At 46.4% G+C, this 14,434-nt stretch overlaps 2 protein-coding genes across 3 annotated transcripts in view; one reads left to right on the top strand and one right to left on the bottom strand.

Moving 5' to 3' along the window:
- PACSIN2 (protein kinase C and casein kinase substrate in neurons 2) overlaps positions 1-12,937 on the bottom strand; it is an 85,667-nt gene extending 72,730 nt beyond the window's left edge. For both annotated transcript variants that reach the window (XM_080938932.1, XM_080938934.1), the window contains exon 1: positions 12,801-12,937. The gene's annotated coding sequence lies outside the window, so the exon portion shown is untranslated. The remainder of the gene's footprint in view (positions 1-12,800) is intronic.
- On the top strand, positions 673-1,026 carry LOC308438274 (large ribosomal subunit protein eL34-like; the record flags this gene model as incomplete). Its single annotated transcript, XM_080939622.1, has 1 exon — positions 673-1,026. The coding sequence occupies one exon, from the start codon at positions 673-675 to the stop codon at positions 1,024-1,026; it is 354 nt and encodes a 117-aa protein (XP_080795748.1).
- Positions 12,938-14,434: the final 1,497 nt, after the last annotated feature.

Raw genomic sequence — 14,434 nt, 5'->3', positions numbered from 1 at the left:
ACCATCCTATCCATCCATGCATTCGAGTGAACACACACACACACACATACACACACACACACCTTGTTCTTTGCAAACCATGAGAAATGAGCAATCAAGAAAACAGGACTCTGCTCAGTCTTCTATAGGGCAGTAAAAGGTGAACCGGTCAGCCAGCCAATGGGACAGAAGCGTTATATGATAGTAGAGCACCAGTCTGTAGCAATGAAGGGAGCTGAAGATTCTGTGAGAATGGCATCCAACCCACTGAGGCAAAGTCCAAAGGACAACCTGACCCCAGGCTGCTGTGATCTCTGAATGATCCCAGCACCAACAGCCTTGCACAGTCCTTTCCAATTCACACACGGCAAATGTGGAAAGCAAACCAGGACAAACACTGTCAGCTACTGTGTTCTGAGCAGCCTGACAACTTACAGCCTTGGGGAAGAGGACCACCTGCTCAAAGTCACTAGTAACAACTCTCTCTCCCCCCCTCCCTTTATGCCCCACCCCTCTAGGTGCTGGGAACTGAAACCAAGGCCTGAGCATGCCATGCTCTATCTGGGAGTAAAGACTTGTTCTTATTCAGGAAGAGAAAGCATCCCTGCAAGGAGTAGCCACTCAGGTTAGGAAGGAAATGTGACTCAAAAAAGCCTCATCAGCTTCCGGGGACGGTGCTTAGAGGCACTCAAGATGGTCCAGTGTCTGACATACCTTTGTAGGCTTTCCTACAATACAGCCTCTAACAAAACAAGGCTGTCTCGAACCCCTGGCAACAGGATTGTTTACCTTTACACCAAGAAGGTTGGGAAAGCACCTAAATCCGCATGTGGCGTGTGCCCGGGCAGACTGCAAGGGGTTCGTGCCGTGAGACCCAAAGTCCTTATGAGATTGTCTAAGACAAAGAAGCACGTCAGCAGAGCCTATGGTGGTTCCATGTGTGCCAAGTGTGTCCGTGACAGGATCAAGCGGGCTTTCCTCATTGAGGAGCAGAAAATCGTTGTGAAAGTGTTGAAGGCACAAGCACAGAGTCAGAAAGCAAAATAAATATGCAGCTTTTTTAAGTAATAAAAATCAAGACTTGAAAAAAAAAAAAAAAAGCCTCATCAGAGTTATCTCATAGATACTGACAAGTCCCAAAGACCAAGCCACCTTTTAGGAAGAATTCCCAGAGTTTTCTCTTACCTTAAATACTTTAGTAAATATTTTTACTAAAATATTTAGGTAAAATAAAATCTTTTACCTAAAAGACTTAACAAGAATTCAAACAAATTTCAAAACACTAAATTGTTCAAGCTTTAAAGCCATTTGTGGAAATTTCTCCTTAGGAATGGAGGGAGGGAGGAGGTAAGGAGGGGGGGAGGGAAGAAGAGAAGAAGGGAGAGAAGAGAGGAAAGGAGAGGAGGGGAGAAGGGAGAGGAGAGGGGAGAGGAGAGGAGAGGGGAGAGAGGAGAGAGGAGAGGGAATAGGAGGGGAGAAGAGGGAAGAGGAGAGGGGAGAGGAGGGGAGGAGAGGGGAGAGGAGGGGAGAGGACAGGAGAAAAAAGGGGAGAGGAGGGGAGAGGAGAGGGAAGAAGAGGGGAAAGGAGGGGAGAGGAGAAGAGGGGAAAGGAGGGGAGAGGAGGGGAGGAGAGGGGAGAGGAGAGGGGAGGGGAAAGGAGGGGAGAGAAGGGGAGAGGAGAGAGGAGAGAAGAGGGAATAGGAGGGGAGGAGAGGGAAGAGGAGAGGGGAGAAGAGGGCAAAGGAGGGGAGAGGAGGGGAGAAGAGGGTAGGAGAGAGGAGGAGAGAGAAGGGAAGGAGGGGAGAAAACTCAAGTACAAAATTATCTAATTAAAAAACAGTGGAAATAACCTAAAATGCCCAGCACCAAGAAATGTTTTAATGTCATAGAATTAAGGTTAACACTGGAAACCATTTAAGGAACTGGGGTGAATACAGCTCCACTTGGTAGAATGCTTGCTTTGCATGCACAAGACCCTAGGACTGATCAACACCTGAAAAGGAAGAAAGAACTTCAACAGAAATACAGAATAAGGATATTGAGGTCAGACATGGTGATATAGGAAAAAATGGTCCCTACCCCCAAAAAAGTCATGGACCATTTAAATTCTACATTCTAGAAGGTTCAGCTAGTAAGGGCACTCATTCCCAAGATTCTAGGTGGGTTGGCAGGTAAGGTCACTTGTTCCAAAGCCTGAAAACAGAAATTTGACATGTAATAAACAAAAGAACTATTTCTGCAAGTTGCCCTCTGACCTCCACATGGCACTCACAGGTGTGTGTGTGTGTGTGTGTGTGTGTGTGTGTGTATTGGGACAAGAAAATATAATTTTTTAATATTAAGTCATATGGCACAAAAAATGGTAATTAGCGCAAGCATAAGAACCATGTATCTGAGCAAGGGGTGATGGCACAGGCTGGCCACCCCAGTGTTTGAGGGCTAAGAAGCAGGATCTGAGGTCAACCAGGGCTATGCAGTGAAACCCTGTGTCTACAAAACAAAGTAAACAATCAGAACATCTGCTCTCAGGTACCTACCCTAAAAATCTTCACTTAATGTCACAAGGCAATAAAGTGAATTCTCCCTCAGCTGCCTCTTCAAGGAAACTTGGAAGATGGAGCAACGGCACCCACCAGGGCTCTGGAACTGAGAGCCCTGCTCCTCCACCCTCTGACTTCATCAACTGGAAGAGAAACTTGAGGGTGACCTAGACCGTCTGACCACACTCCAGCCTGGTAAGCTTTTGCCAGCTCCCTTCCAACCCTTATAAACTCCCTGGCTCTATAAACTGCAAATGTTCAAACCTCATAATTGAGTTAGTTGTGAACACAACTTCTACCTTAAATAAGAGACACATAATTTGCCCGTTTTTATGTTTCTCAGAAACAGAAAAGGAAATTTCAAAGATCTTTTTCACAATTAAGAGAAAGTGACTCAGAATCTACTTTCTCAAGGCAGCAAGATAAAGGGACAATGGTGTGGGCTTTCAGGGTCAACTTGGACAGCAACCCTCTGAAGGTCATTTCTGTGACCTTGATTACTCCTAGACAAAGTGGAGTTAACACCAACTGGTTATAAGAACTCTGTGAGCAGAAATGTAAAGGTCCTTGATCCCTCAGAAGATCCAGAACACAGAGCATACCCCATGACCACTGGTTCTGCCACCAGCCATGCTGACCTTATCTGATAATATATTTGCTGGTACAGAGGTTACAAGTGCTTAATTTAAAACATCATCACATTCGAGCTAACTGGTGCCCAGGCAAGCCAGCTTCAGCAAATTGGTGAGCTATAAAATCCACTAATAGCGGGCTTGAAGGTCTGCGTGGGAAGAGAGTCTAACCACAATTCACGATCTTGGCACACTCAGCTAGCGACAGCATAATTTGATATAATGAAATACAAACATTGTTTGAAGTATGAAAATGTTCACAAACTACAATTTGAACATCATTTTAAAATAATAAAATTTAATTTCATTCAAGAGACAACTTAGAAAACTAGCCACGGCTAATTCTAGACACCATAGACTGTGCTGCAGGCCCTGTGCCTGCCTACCCCTCATGTGTGGGGTCTCCATCAGCGGCCTCTAAAAAGCTTCTGACACTTCTAACCTGCCTCTTCTCTTTCTTCTGAACCAGAACAACACAGCTGTTCTGAAAACAAAATGAAAGCTATGGGAAAGACCATGGTCACCTGCAAACACCTGCAACAGCCAAGTTACAGCAGTACATGCCTACCTTAATTATAAGGCCCATTAGAGTTTAAAAATTAACTCTAAAAGTGAAAGGAAAAATCCCCTAATTCTACAGGTTGAGCTACCACTGCTCTGTGTAAGTTTAACCCTATTTCCCCCTGGATCTCTGTGCACACAGCTTGATCCTTTATCTTCTCACGTCTTCTGCCATCATCAATGTGACACCCCATCACATCCTCCTGCCCCTCTCTGAACACTAGGTGCAGTCACAGCAACATTTCCTCAACCACAGAGACAGGCCAGTATGAACATCACATTAAGCTCAAGAACAGGAGGCAGGGCATGGCTTCCCTCACACACAGGCAGGAGGCACCCATTCTTTTGTTGTTTCAAGGCAGTGTTTCTGTGTGTAGCCCAGGCCACCTCTGTCTCCCAAGTGCTGGGACCAAAGGTATGTGCCTCCTTCCACACACAGCTAGGATGCACAGATTTATAGTCTCACCCCCACAAAGGAGGCAGAGGTCAATAAATCCTCAGAGTGGTGCAAAGAGGACATTTGTCTTACCAGGGTTTTAAGATTACACAAAGGGCTTGAAGCCTCACCCAAACTGGTGACCCCTGATAGCATCCCTGTGACCCTGAGTCACCACAGAAGATCCTAACAAGTACTCTAAGGAAAGAATATGTTTGTGAAAGACTTTTGGAAGAAATGGCTAAAATAAAACCAAAAGGAGTGTTTTAGGGTTTTGCTTAATTTACAAGTTTACCTAATTATGCTGTGATACAAAATGACTAAGTACTACGGACTGAGAGGTGCACAGCTACACATCTACCACAATCCAGACAGAGACCTACTCCAAATTTCCATGCTCAAATCCTAGCATTAGGAGGTGGGGCCTCAGGAAGCTAATTAGGTCATGGGGGTGAAGCCCCAAAGAATGAGTTTAGTGCCCTTTCTTAAGAAGGAGCTCAGAGAGCAACCATCCCCTCTTTCAGCTGTGTAAGAAAGAGTATGACCAGTTAGATCTATGACCCAGAGATGTCCCCAACACGACTGTAGCCTCACCTCTAGCTTCCAGACTCCAGAATTTTGAGAAATAAGATTTCTGTTCTTTATAAGCAGATGTCTAGAGCACTGTTACAGCAATTGAAAATAAGATGTCTAGTTTCTCGCTGCAAAGATGGCTCAGTGGCTAAGAGCACTGGCTGCTCTTCCAGAGGATCCTGATTCAATTCCCAGCACTCACAGGGCAGCTCACAATTGTTTGTGACTCTAGTTCCAGGGGATCCAACACCCTCACACAGACACACATGCAGGCAAAACACCAATGTACATAAAATAAAATATATTTTAAAAAAATAGACACTGGCCCAGGCGTGTAATCACCTGGTGGTACACCTCGGGCCTAAACCCAGGGCTGTCTGGCTCCAAACCCACTCTTCTGACCTCTGATTTGTTGCTGTAGTATTGCCTTTTCTCGACTGCAGAACTAGCCGACTAGCCTTACCGACTTGTGAGAACAAGCCAAACAAAACAGAAACAGGACACAAGCTATATGACAATACCTCCCACCCCCCCCCCCCCATAGCATAAGTAAACTTCTAGACCATGGAGCTAAATCAATGACTGAGACTAGCCTTCCCTGGAAGCCCCTTTCTTCCAAAATTAAGCTACTGCTTCCCAGGAATAGCCTAAGGCAATCTTCAAGCCTTGGAGGACACTGGTGGTTTTTGTGAAAAGGAACAACCAGATCACATCTCTCCCATCCACATCCCTGACTCTGCAACTGACCTCTTACTCTTGCCAAGATCATCCTGCTCATAAGCTGGAATGTTCCCCCAAGTTCATTCTCCAAAGGAAAGTCTAGACCCCAACCTTGGCCTACAAGAAGCTCATCATATTCTGAAGTTACCCATTAGACTTCCCTCCCCTACATAGCCCCCACATCTAACACACACCACCTGCACTTTTTTTTTTTTTTTTTTAAAGAGATAGGGTTTCTCTGTATAGCCGTGGATGTCCTAGAACTCGCAGTGTAGACCAGGATAGCCTTGAACTCAGAAAAATCTGCCTGTTTCTGTCTCCCAAGTGCTGGGATTAAATGTGTGTGCCATCACCACCCAGCTATCAATTGCCACATGCTTGATGACTCTGAAGCTCACTTGTGGTGAAGGCCACCTCCCTGGAGTTAAGTTCTGCAGCATGTAAGTGCAGCCAAACCAGCCCTCCTCTGTATCTCCCTAGATGTGGACCCACTTCTATTTGGTACTACTACTGTTAAACAATAACTTCTAGACCTTTCTACCCCTGCTGCTTCTATAGAGTATGAGCCCTTCCCCTTGGAACCTAAAGCTGTGATGAAGCAGGCACTAGGATCTCTACGTAAACAGTAGCCAGAACGCTCCCCTTTCACTGCCTTTTTCCCCTTTGAGCACAGTTAAGATACATTCCAAATGCTCTCAGCCCAAGGAGAGATGCCAAGTAAAACCCCTATAATCTAAACTCCAAAGCATTAAGGCAGAAAGACAATGAGTTCAAAGCCTGACAGCTATATTCTCTCTAAAACAGGAAGGACTGTTGAGACAGGAGAGATAGGTTCAATGGTTAAGAAACCCCACTGCTCTTTCAGAGGACCCAGGTTCAATTCCTAGCACCCACAACATCACCCACCCAGCAGTTCACAACTGTCTGCAATTCCATTTCTAGAGAATTGAACATCCTCTTTTGATCTCCTTGGCCACCAGTCAAACATTTGGTGCACATACATACATTCAGACAAAACACACTTAAAATATTAAAACAACAACAAACAGAACTATTAAGATGGCTCAGCATAAAAAAATTCAATGCAGGCCTGACAACCTGAATTTGATCCCTGAATCCCATCAAGTAACAGAAAAATATAGATTCTCAAGGGTTGTTCTCAGATCCCCAACAAATGCACACCTGCAAGAAATCTCTCTCACACACACACACACTCTAAAAACACAAAGTAAGAGTTAGACATGGTAGTGTACACCTTTAATACCAGTACTCAAAACACTGACTTCCAGGACAGTCAGGACTACACAGAGACGCTATCACAAAAGACCAAAGATTAAAAAACAAAGAGTGTAGACATAGTTTAGTAGTTAAAGCTTACACTGCTCTTCCACGTGGCTCACATTCAGTCCCAGGCACCCATGGTGGGTGGCTCAGAACCACTAATAACTACAATGCCTGAAAATTAAGAGGCGGTAGAGGGAGGCAGGGCTCAGGGACCTAGTCCATTTGCATACTAGGGGCAGAGTCCTTTATGGCCTCTGCACAACCTCCTCACACCTGAGAGTAGACCTGAGAGCATTGTCTAAATGGGCCTGAACTTGTCCCTGATGGCTCTCAATGCTGGGTGGTGGTCTTGAGGATGGCTGTTTGGGGACTTATTTTCCCCCTGATTTTTAATATTCAGATGGTTGTGCTGTCTGCTGCCTAGAGACCATCTTAAAAAGGATAGGTCTCAGGCTGCAGAGTTGGCTCAGTGGTTAAGAGCACTGACTGCTCCTCCAGAGGTCCTGAGTTCAATTCCCAGCAACCACATGGAAGCTCACAACCATCTATATTGGGATCAGATGCCCTCTTCTGGTCTGTCTGAAAACAACTACAGTGTACTCACATTAAATAAATAAATAAATAAATCTTTAAAAAAAGAAAAAGGATAGACCTCCTGGGGCTGGCAGATGGCTCAGTCAGTAAAGCACCTGATGTTCAAACATAAGAACTTGTGCTTGAACCGCACCAAAAAAAAAAAAAAAAAAAAAAAAAAATCAGGTAAAGATGGGTGATGGGGATGGATGACTCAGTGGCTAAGAGCCGTTACTCTTACATAGGATCTGGGTTTGGTTCACAGCACCCACATGGTACCACAACCACCTGTACTCCAGCCTCAGGAGACCATCAGTCCTCTGCTAGCCTCTGAGGACACCAGGAAGGCACATGGTGCACTTGCATACATACAGGCAAACACTCATAACTTAAAATTAGGAATCGTATAAAATGTAAAGTGACAGTCATCAAACTCTGGCCTGCACTTGCACACATGCACACACAGAATAGTTCTCCCGCTGCGCACCTGCCTGTAAGTCTACTCTTTGGGAGGAGGAGGCAGGGAAATCTCTAGTCTGAGGCTGGCTTTGGACTGTGTAAAGAGACCCTATCTTAACAAAGGGTAACAGAGTATCAAACCTTAAAAAAAAAAAAAAAAGCCAAGCACTGACACAATTGTATTTGTATACATTTATGCAAAAATGTTTAAATTTTTTTCTTTTATCTTTGTTTTTTAAAATAAAGTTTAAAAAAAACACAAAGGGTAGTTCTAACAATTCTGAACAAAGAGACTTTTTTTTTTTTGCATCTCTGTGGTTACTAGGTACTTGAGCTAACTATAAAATCCTGAAGATAAGGACTGTATATTTTAAAGGAGACTTCATTTATTTATTGTGTGCATTGTGTGTAGATTAGAGGACAACTTGCAGGAGCTATTTCTTTCCTTCCCAGGAAATAGGAATAGAACTCAGATCGTCAGGCTTGGCAGCGAATGCCTTTACCTGTTGAGCCATTTCTCTCTGTCCAGATATTCTCCTCCCCACACCATACAGGGTGTCTCTGTGGAGCCCTGGCTGTCCTGGAAGTCACTCTGTAGACCAGGTTGGCCTCAAACTCAGTGATCCACATGCCTCTGCCTCCTGAGTGCTGTGATTAAAGGTTTGTGCCATCACTGCCTGGCTTCTGTCCAGATTTGTAATTTTCATAGGTACTATATTTGATTGCATTTATTTAGTGTGTGTCTCAGTCAGAGGACAACTGTAAGAGTCAATTCTCATCAGTTTTCTCCTTCTACTCTGTGGGTTCTGGACATAGGTTGTAAGGCTTGATGGCAGGCACCTTTACCTTCTAAGCCATTCTGCCAACCCCTGCTTTTTTTCCTTTACCCGCTTCTCCCCAGATTTCCTCCCTTTCATGTGCTACAAGCTAGGCAAGCAGTCTACTACTAAGCTATGTGTCTAGTTCATTTTAAAAATTTTCAATCATAAAACACTTTTTGAACCTAGGCACTGAACTAGATTAGCCAAGGAAATCCGACAGCAGTCATAGTGCTGAGTCGGTGGTCAGAGTCCTCAGCAGCTGCCTTAGAAAGGAGCCTTGCTGGAACAGTGAGGTAGGACCTGATCTGGAACTGTGTGGCCTGCCCTTGGCCTCAGCCCTTCTTCAAGTGCTGACATTACGGGCTCGAGCCATTCCACTTAGCTTTAATGTAATTTCACTCCCTGGAATACCTGAGGGGAGATGGATGGGGCCCAGGGCTCTTTCTAGCCTTCCCACGAAGACGTTATGACATACAGATCTCAGGGTCTCAGATTTCATATTTGTAAGAGTTCTGAGAACAGCCATGAGGTAACCCTGCCCCAGGACAGGAAGCACTCATGTGAACAGCTTGGGGCCAGCATCCAGGGTGAGAACTGTGACACTCTAGCCCTAAGCAGCTCCTCCTGACCTGGTGGTGGCATGGGGAGCACAGCCTTCCTAACAGGCTGCCTCTCACCTCAGAGAATCTGTAATCCTATTTTCCCGCCATCCTGGAGCTAATAATAATGCTGACTTACATACGCGGAGGACACACATTTCAAAGGATTTATATCTCATTGTTTTGCACCTAAACATTTAAATGACATGGCTGTGATAAAGAAAGTGGTGTCAGGCCTGACTATTACTTTGCAAGAGTCCATGACCACAGATGTTCATCCTGGGTCCAGAACTTGGGCTCCTGGATGCCAGCATGGGGTTTTTCCACTAGGTTTTGCTTCCTTGGTGGCGGATGAGCTGTTGGCATTATAATCCTGGAATGTCCTTGTAGAAGTGTTTGTCCACAAAGGACTGTTTGTCCATGAAAGACTGTTTGTCCTTTGGAATTTGAATCCCTATATACCCTTCTCTCTTGAGTATGAAGACCTTGTTTGTTTCTTTAGGTGGTTTTTTAACCTATATTTTTTGTGAATAGGTATTCTGCCTACATGTGTGTCTGTACACCATGTGTATATGGGATTCCAGAGTCTGGACTTAGGGACAGTTGTGAGCTACTATGTGAGTGCTGGGAATTGAACCCAGGTCTAACCAGTGCTCTTAACTGGTGAGCCATCTCTAGTTCCCTTGTTTTTGTTTGTTTGGTTTTTTTGTAACCTTTCTTAGAGGGGAAAACTTGTAGGGTTTGAGTGTTTGGGGCAGTTCAAGCCAGCCTCAGACTAGAGATTTCCCTCCCTCCTCCTCCCAAAGAGTAGACTTACAGGCAGGTGCGCAGCGGGAGAACTATTCTGTGTGTGCATGTGTGCAAGTGCAGGCCAGAGTTTGATGACTGTCACTTTACATTTTATACGATTCCTAATTTTAAGTTATGAGTGTTTGCCTGTATGTATGCAAGTGCACCATGTGCCTTCCTGGTGTCCTCAGAGGCTAGCAGAGGACTGATGGTCTCCTGAGGCTGGAGTACAGGTGGTTGTGGTACCATGTGGGTGCTGTGAACCAAACCCAGATCCTATGTAAGAGTAACGGCTCTTAGCCACTGAGTCATCCATCCCCATCACCCATCTTTACCTGATTTTTTTTTTTTTTTTTTTTTTTTTTTTGGTGCGGTTCAAGCACAAGTTCTTATGTTTGAACATCAGGTGCTTTACTGACTGAGCCATCTGCCAGCCCCAGGAGGTCTATCCTTTTTCTTTTTTTAAAGATTTATTTATTTATTTATTTAATGTGAGTACACTGTAGTTGTTTTCAGACAGACCAGAAGAGGGCATCTGATCCCAATATAGATGGTTGTGAGCTTCCATGTGGTTGCTGGGAATTGAACTCAGGACCTCTGGAGGAGCAGTCAGTGCTCTTAACCACTGAGCCAACTCTGCAGCCTGAGACCTATCCTTTTTAAGATGGTCTCTAGGCAGCAGACAGCACAACCATCTGAATATTAAAAATCAGGGGGAAAATAAGTCCCCAAACAGCCATCCCCAAGACCACCACCCAGCATTGAGAGCCATCAGGGACAAGTTCAGGCCCATTTAGACAATGCTCTCAGGTCTACTCTCAGGTGTGAGGAGGTTGTGCAGAGGCCATAAAGGACTCTGCCCCTAGTATGCAAATGGACTAGATCCCTGAGCCCTGCCTCCCTCTGCCGCCTTCAGGTATGCAGCTGTAGTTCCCAACTGGAAAAAAACAGAGCAGGCACTTCAGCTCATGTGAACATGATTATTACCTACAGAATCTAAAGGGTGGCTTCCAGGAAGCAGGTACAATGGGATGGTAGATAAGCAGGCCAGAGTCAGCTGAGAGCTTGGTTTCAGGTGAGGCTGGCCAGAGAGCACTTGAGTATGCTTCACAAGGTGCCACTGCACTTAGTAATTCTGCTACTGTTATTTGATCTTCCATAACATCCTGCAAAGATCAAATGATGACCTCCTTTAAGAACCAGGATGCCTACGAATCCGGTCTTAACCCATCAGTGTGTACTTTCAGGTAAAAGCAAAGAATGAAAAGGGTGGCCAGGTATGGGGTCATACACTCAGGAGGCGGGGGCAGGCAGATCTCTGTGAGGTCCAGATCTCTGGTCTACATAGTGAGACCCTGTGTCCAAACAAAACAAAACCCCCTCAACAGTAAGAGCAAATGTCCCTATACCCCCCACAGAAATGCCTGGCCATCAGAAATCTGTACTGGCACTCAGGACCAAGGGAACACAACTGTCACCTCTGTCAGACAGCATGGAAGCTTAGATGTGTTTCTTCCAGCCACACTTTTACACTAATTATTATGGTCAGAAGTAACAAAACTCTAGCTCCCCAAACAGCATAAACTAAAATATTATTTCTAGTCCAATGAGTTAAATCTTTAAAAAAAATCCTGCCCAGAGAGAACAGATCTAATCTGTCATCTACTACTGTGTGCTCAGTTACTTTCCCAAGTAATAAACATCGATCAGCCCAATGGTCAGTTTCTTTAAAGCATCCAGACTACAGGGAAAAGAAAACACACATCGCACAAGTTTTTCATGTAGTAGCCTCATGGCTCAAGTAGCATAGCTTCACCAAGGAGACTGCCAAACTCTACAGTTAAGTGTCAATGCACAGACTCGAGTGTTCCAGGAAAGTCAAGAGAATTCCAACTACGCTGACTCTCATTCAGAGCTTCTGTGAATACGCGACGGAAAAGGGAGGCTAACACAGAACCCACCTGGCTGATCCCTTTGCTAGGGGCTCCAAGCTGACAATCCCAGAGGCGCAAAACCAGAATTTAAGCAAACTGAAAAACCTGCAGGGGGGGTAGGAAGGTGTGAGCTCACATCCACAACTCAGGATTAAATAGATTTACATCAGGACAGTGCAGGAGTGTTTTTGCTAAACCGCTAATGAGTAGCCCAGGAGACTGTCAGCAACTACTCCTCTTTATCACTAAACTGCGGCCAAGGAAAAAGGACGAGAGCCAGGAATAGTGCACACAACCCGGACCAGAACTTATCTTCCCTTGAGGACCCAACAAGAACGCAGCACCCCTGGAGCGTGTCTACTTCTAGGTCTAACCCCCAAGGCCTTGAGATCCCCAGCAGCTCCTCTGATCCATTCCTGGAACAAAAAGAAAAGCGGACCTTCTCAAGAGGAGTGACGGCAAGCCTGGGAGTCTTTGGGAAAAGAAGAACGCAGCTCTAGAGCCCCTATGGGAGGTAAGAGGGAGTTGACACTTCGGATCCATTGAGTCTAGAAAACTATGAAAGTCAAAAAGGACAGCACGCAGCCTTTCCTGTGTCTCCTCACTCTCCTAGTTCGTGTGCCACCGGGCAGGCTTGGCTCTCACCGCTGCGGACAGCGAGTATGGGAAGGACGGAAATGGAAGGCAGTCTGCAAAGCGCCCCATGAGTGATTCCGCGTGGGACTCGCCCGCTCCGGCCGCCCTTTGGGCCTCCCGGGCTCCGCCCGCCGGCGCGTGGCCCCTCGCGCGCGGACTAGAAGTTTCGAGCGGCGCGGCCCCGCGCGCTCGGCCCCGGCGCGGCCTGACAGGGGTAGGCGCGGCCACCGACCCGTGTCCCAACCGTCGCGGCGCACCCCTCACCTCGGCCGCCGCTCGCCTCGGGTCCCACTGAGCACGTCGCCCGGCCGGATTGCGATCCTGACCCCTTTCCGTTCCGCCCCGGCCGCACTCCCCGGCCCTGCCCAGACCCACCGCGGCCGCTTCTGCCGCCAGCCGAGACCGCACCGCCCCCGCCGCGCCCGCTGTGCTCGCCCTATTGGCTGCTGGACTCCAGACCCCGCCCTTCGGCCCTGCCGAGCTCGGGATTGGACAGATTAGAGCGGAGGCGGCACGCCCCCAGCAGCTCAAAGGAACTACCTTAGGCTAGCATTAGCGGCCTCTCCTGTCAGTCAAAGGAGGAGCTCCTACTTAAGCCGCTGAGAGGCCAACACCGGTCACTCCCTGGGAAACGCCCAGAGGCCAGAGTCTAGAGGACTTTTTTAAAGTGGGCCAGAGTTTTGTGGTTTTCCTAGCACCCAGAAGAATGCGGTCCCTGATCGAGAATTCAGATAAGGTGGACTTTGAGAAAGTTTCCCCGGATCTGAAGAAATTGCTGCTTTTCAAGAGGACCCGGATTCCATTCCAAGCACCTACATAGAGGCTCACCATGGTCTGTAATTCCAGTTGGAGAGGATCTGACGCCCTCTTCTGGCTTTTGTGGGTACAAGGCACGCACGAGCTACGAACATAAACACACACACACATACACACAATTCTTTAGAAAGTTTCTAAATGCTTTATTTAAAAAGTGCATGCGTTGAATCGCAGCACTCAGGAGGCAGGCAAGTGGATCTCTGTGTCCACGGCCACTATGGTCTACATAGTGTGTTTCAGGCTAACTAAGGCTTATAATGAGGAAGCGGGGTGGAGAGGCTTCCCTCCAGAGAATACAGATATGGCCACCAGAGCACCAGGCAATTTACAGACTTTCTGCTTCTCTCTTAGTCCTGCCTGATAGGGAGGTTAACCCCATGAACAGAGGGAAATAATGAGCCAAAAAGGCTAATACTTTGCTGAGCATTACCTCACACAGTCCCAGTCCGGAGGACAGTGATGCCCTGATGAGGGTCTGAGAAACTGACTGTATGAACTAGAGTAAATGATAGCAGACAGTGGCTTGTGTCTATAATCCCAGTACTCAAGAGGCTGACACAGGAGAATGGCTAGAAGCTCCAGGCAGTCTGGGCAACCAAGTACTTGGAAGAAAGAAAAAAAAAAAAAAAAAAGTAAAATGCCTATAATCCCAGCACTTGGGAAGCTAGAGACAGGAGGACCTTTGAAAGTTCAAGGTCAGCCTGGAATACATAGTGAGACCGGGCCTCAACCTCCCTGCAAACAAAACAGAAAAGGCAGATGTAGTGGCACAGTACTTGGAAGGTAGAACAGGAGGGTCAGGAGTTCAAGGTCTTTCCTAGCTACATAGGAAGTCCAGGTTTCAGGCTGGACATAGTGGTCCCTGCCTGTAATCTCAGCATTTAGGAGGTAGAGGCAGGAAGATCAGGAATTCACAGTCATCCTCAACTACACAGAGAATTCAGGTCAGCCTAGACTATGTAAGACCTTGTCTCAACTCTCTCACAAGCCCTTACCCCACCCAGAAAACACTCATATCCTCTTCATGACCAAACTTTTTCAATATTTACTTATTTGCTTATTTAAACACCCAAAGGCAGCTG

Source organism: Micromys minutus (genome assembly GCF_963924665.1).
Source record: "Micromys minutus genome assembly, chromosome: 27".
Lineage (NCBI taxonomy): Eukaryota > Metazoa > Chordata > Mammalia > Rodentia > Muridae > Micromys > Micromys minutus.
This window is presented reverse-complemented; position numbering and strand designations above follow the sequence as displayed.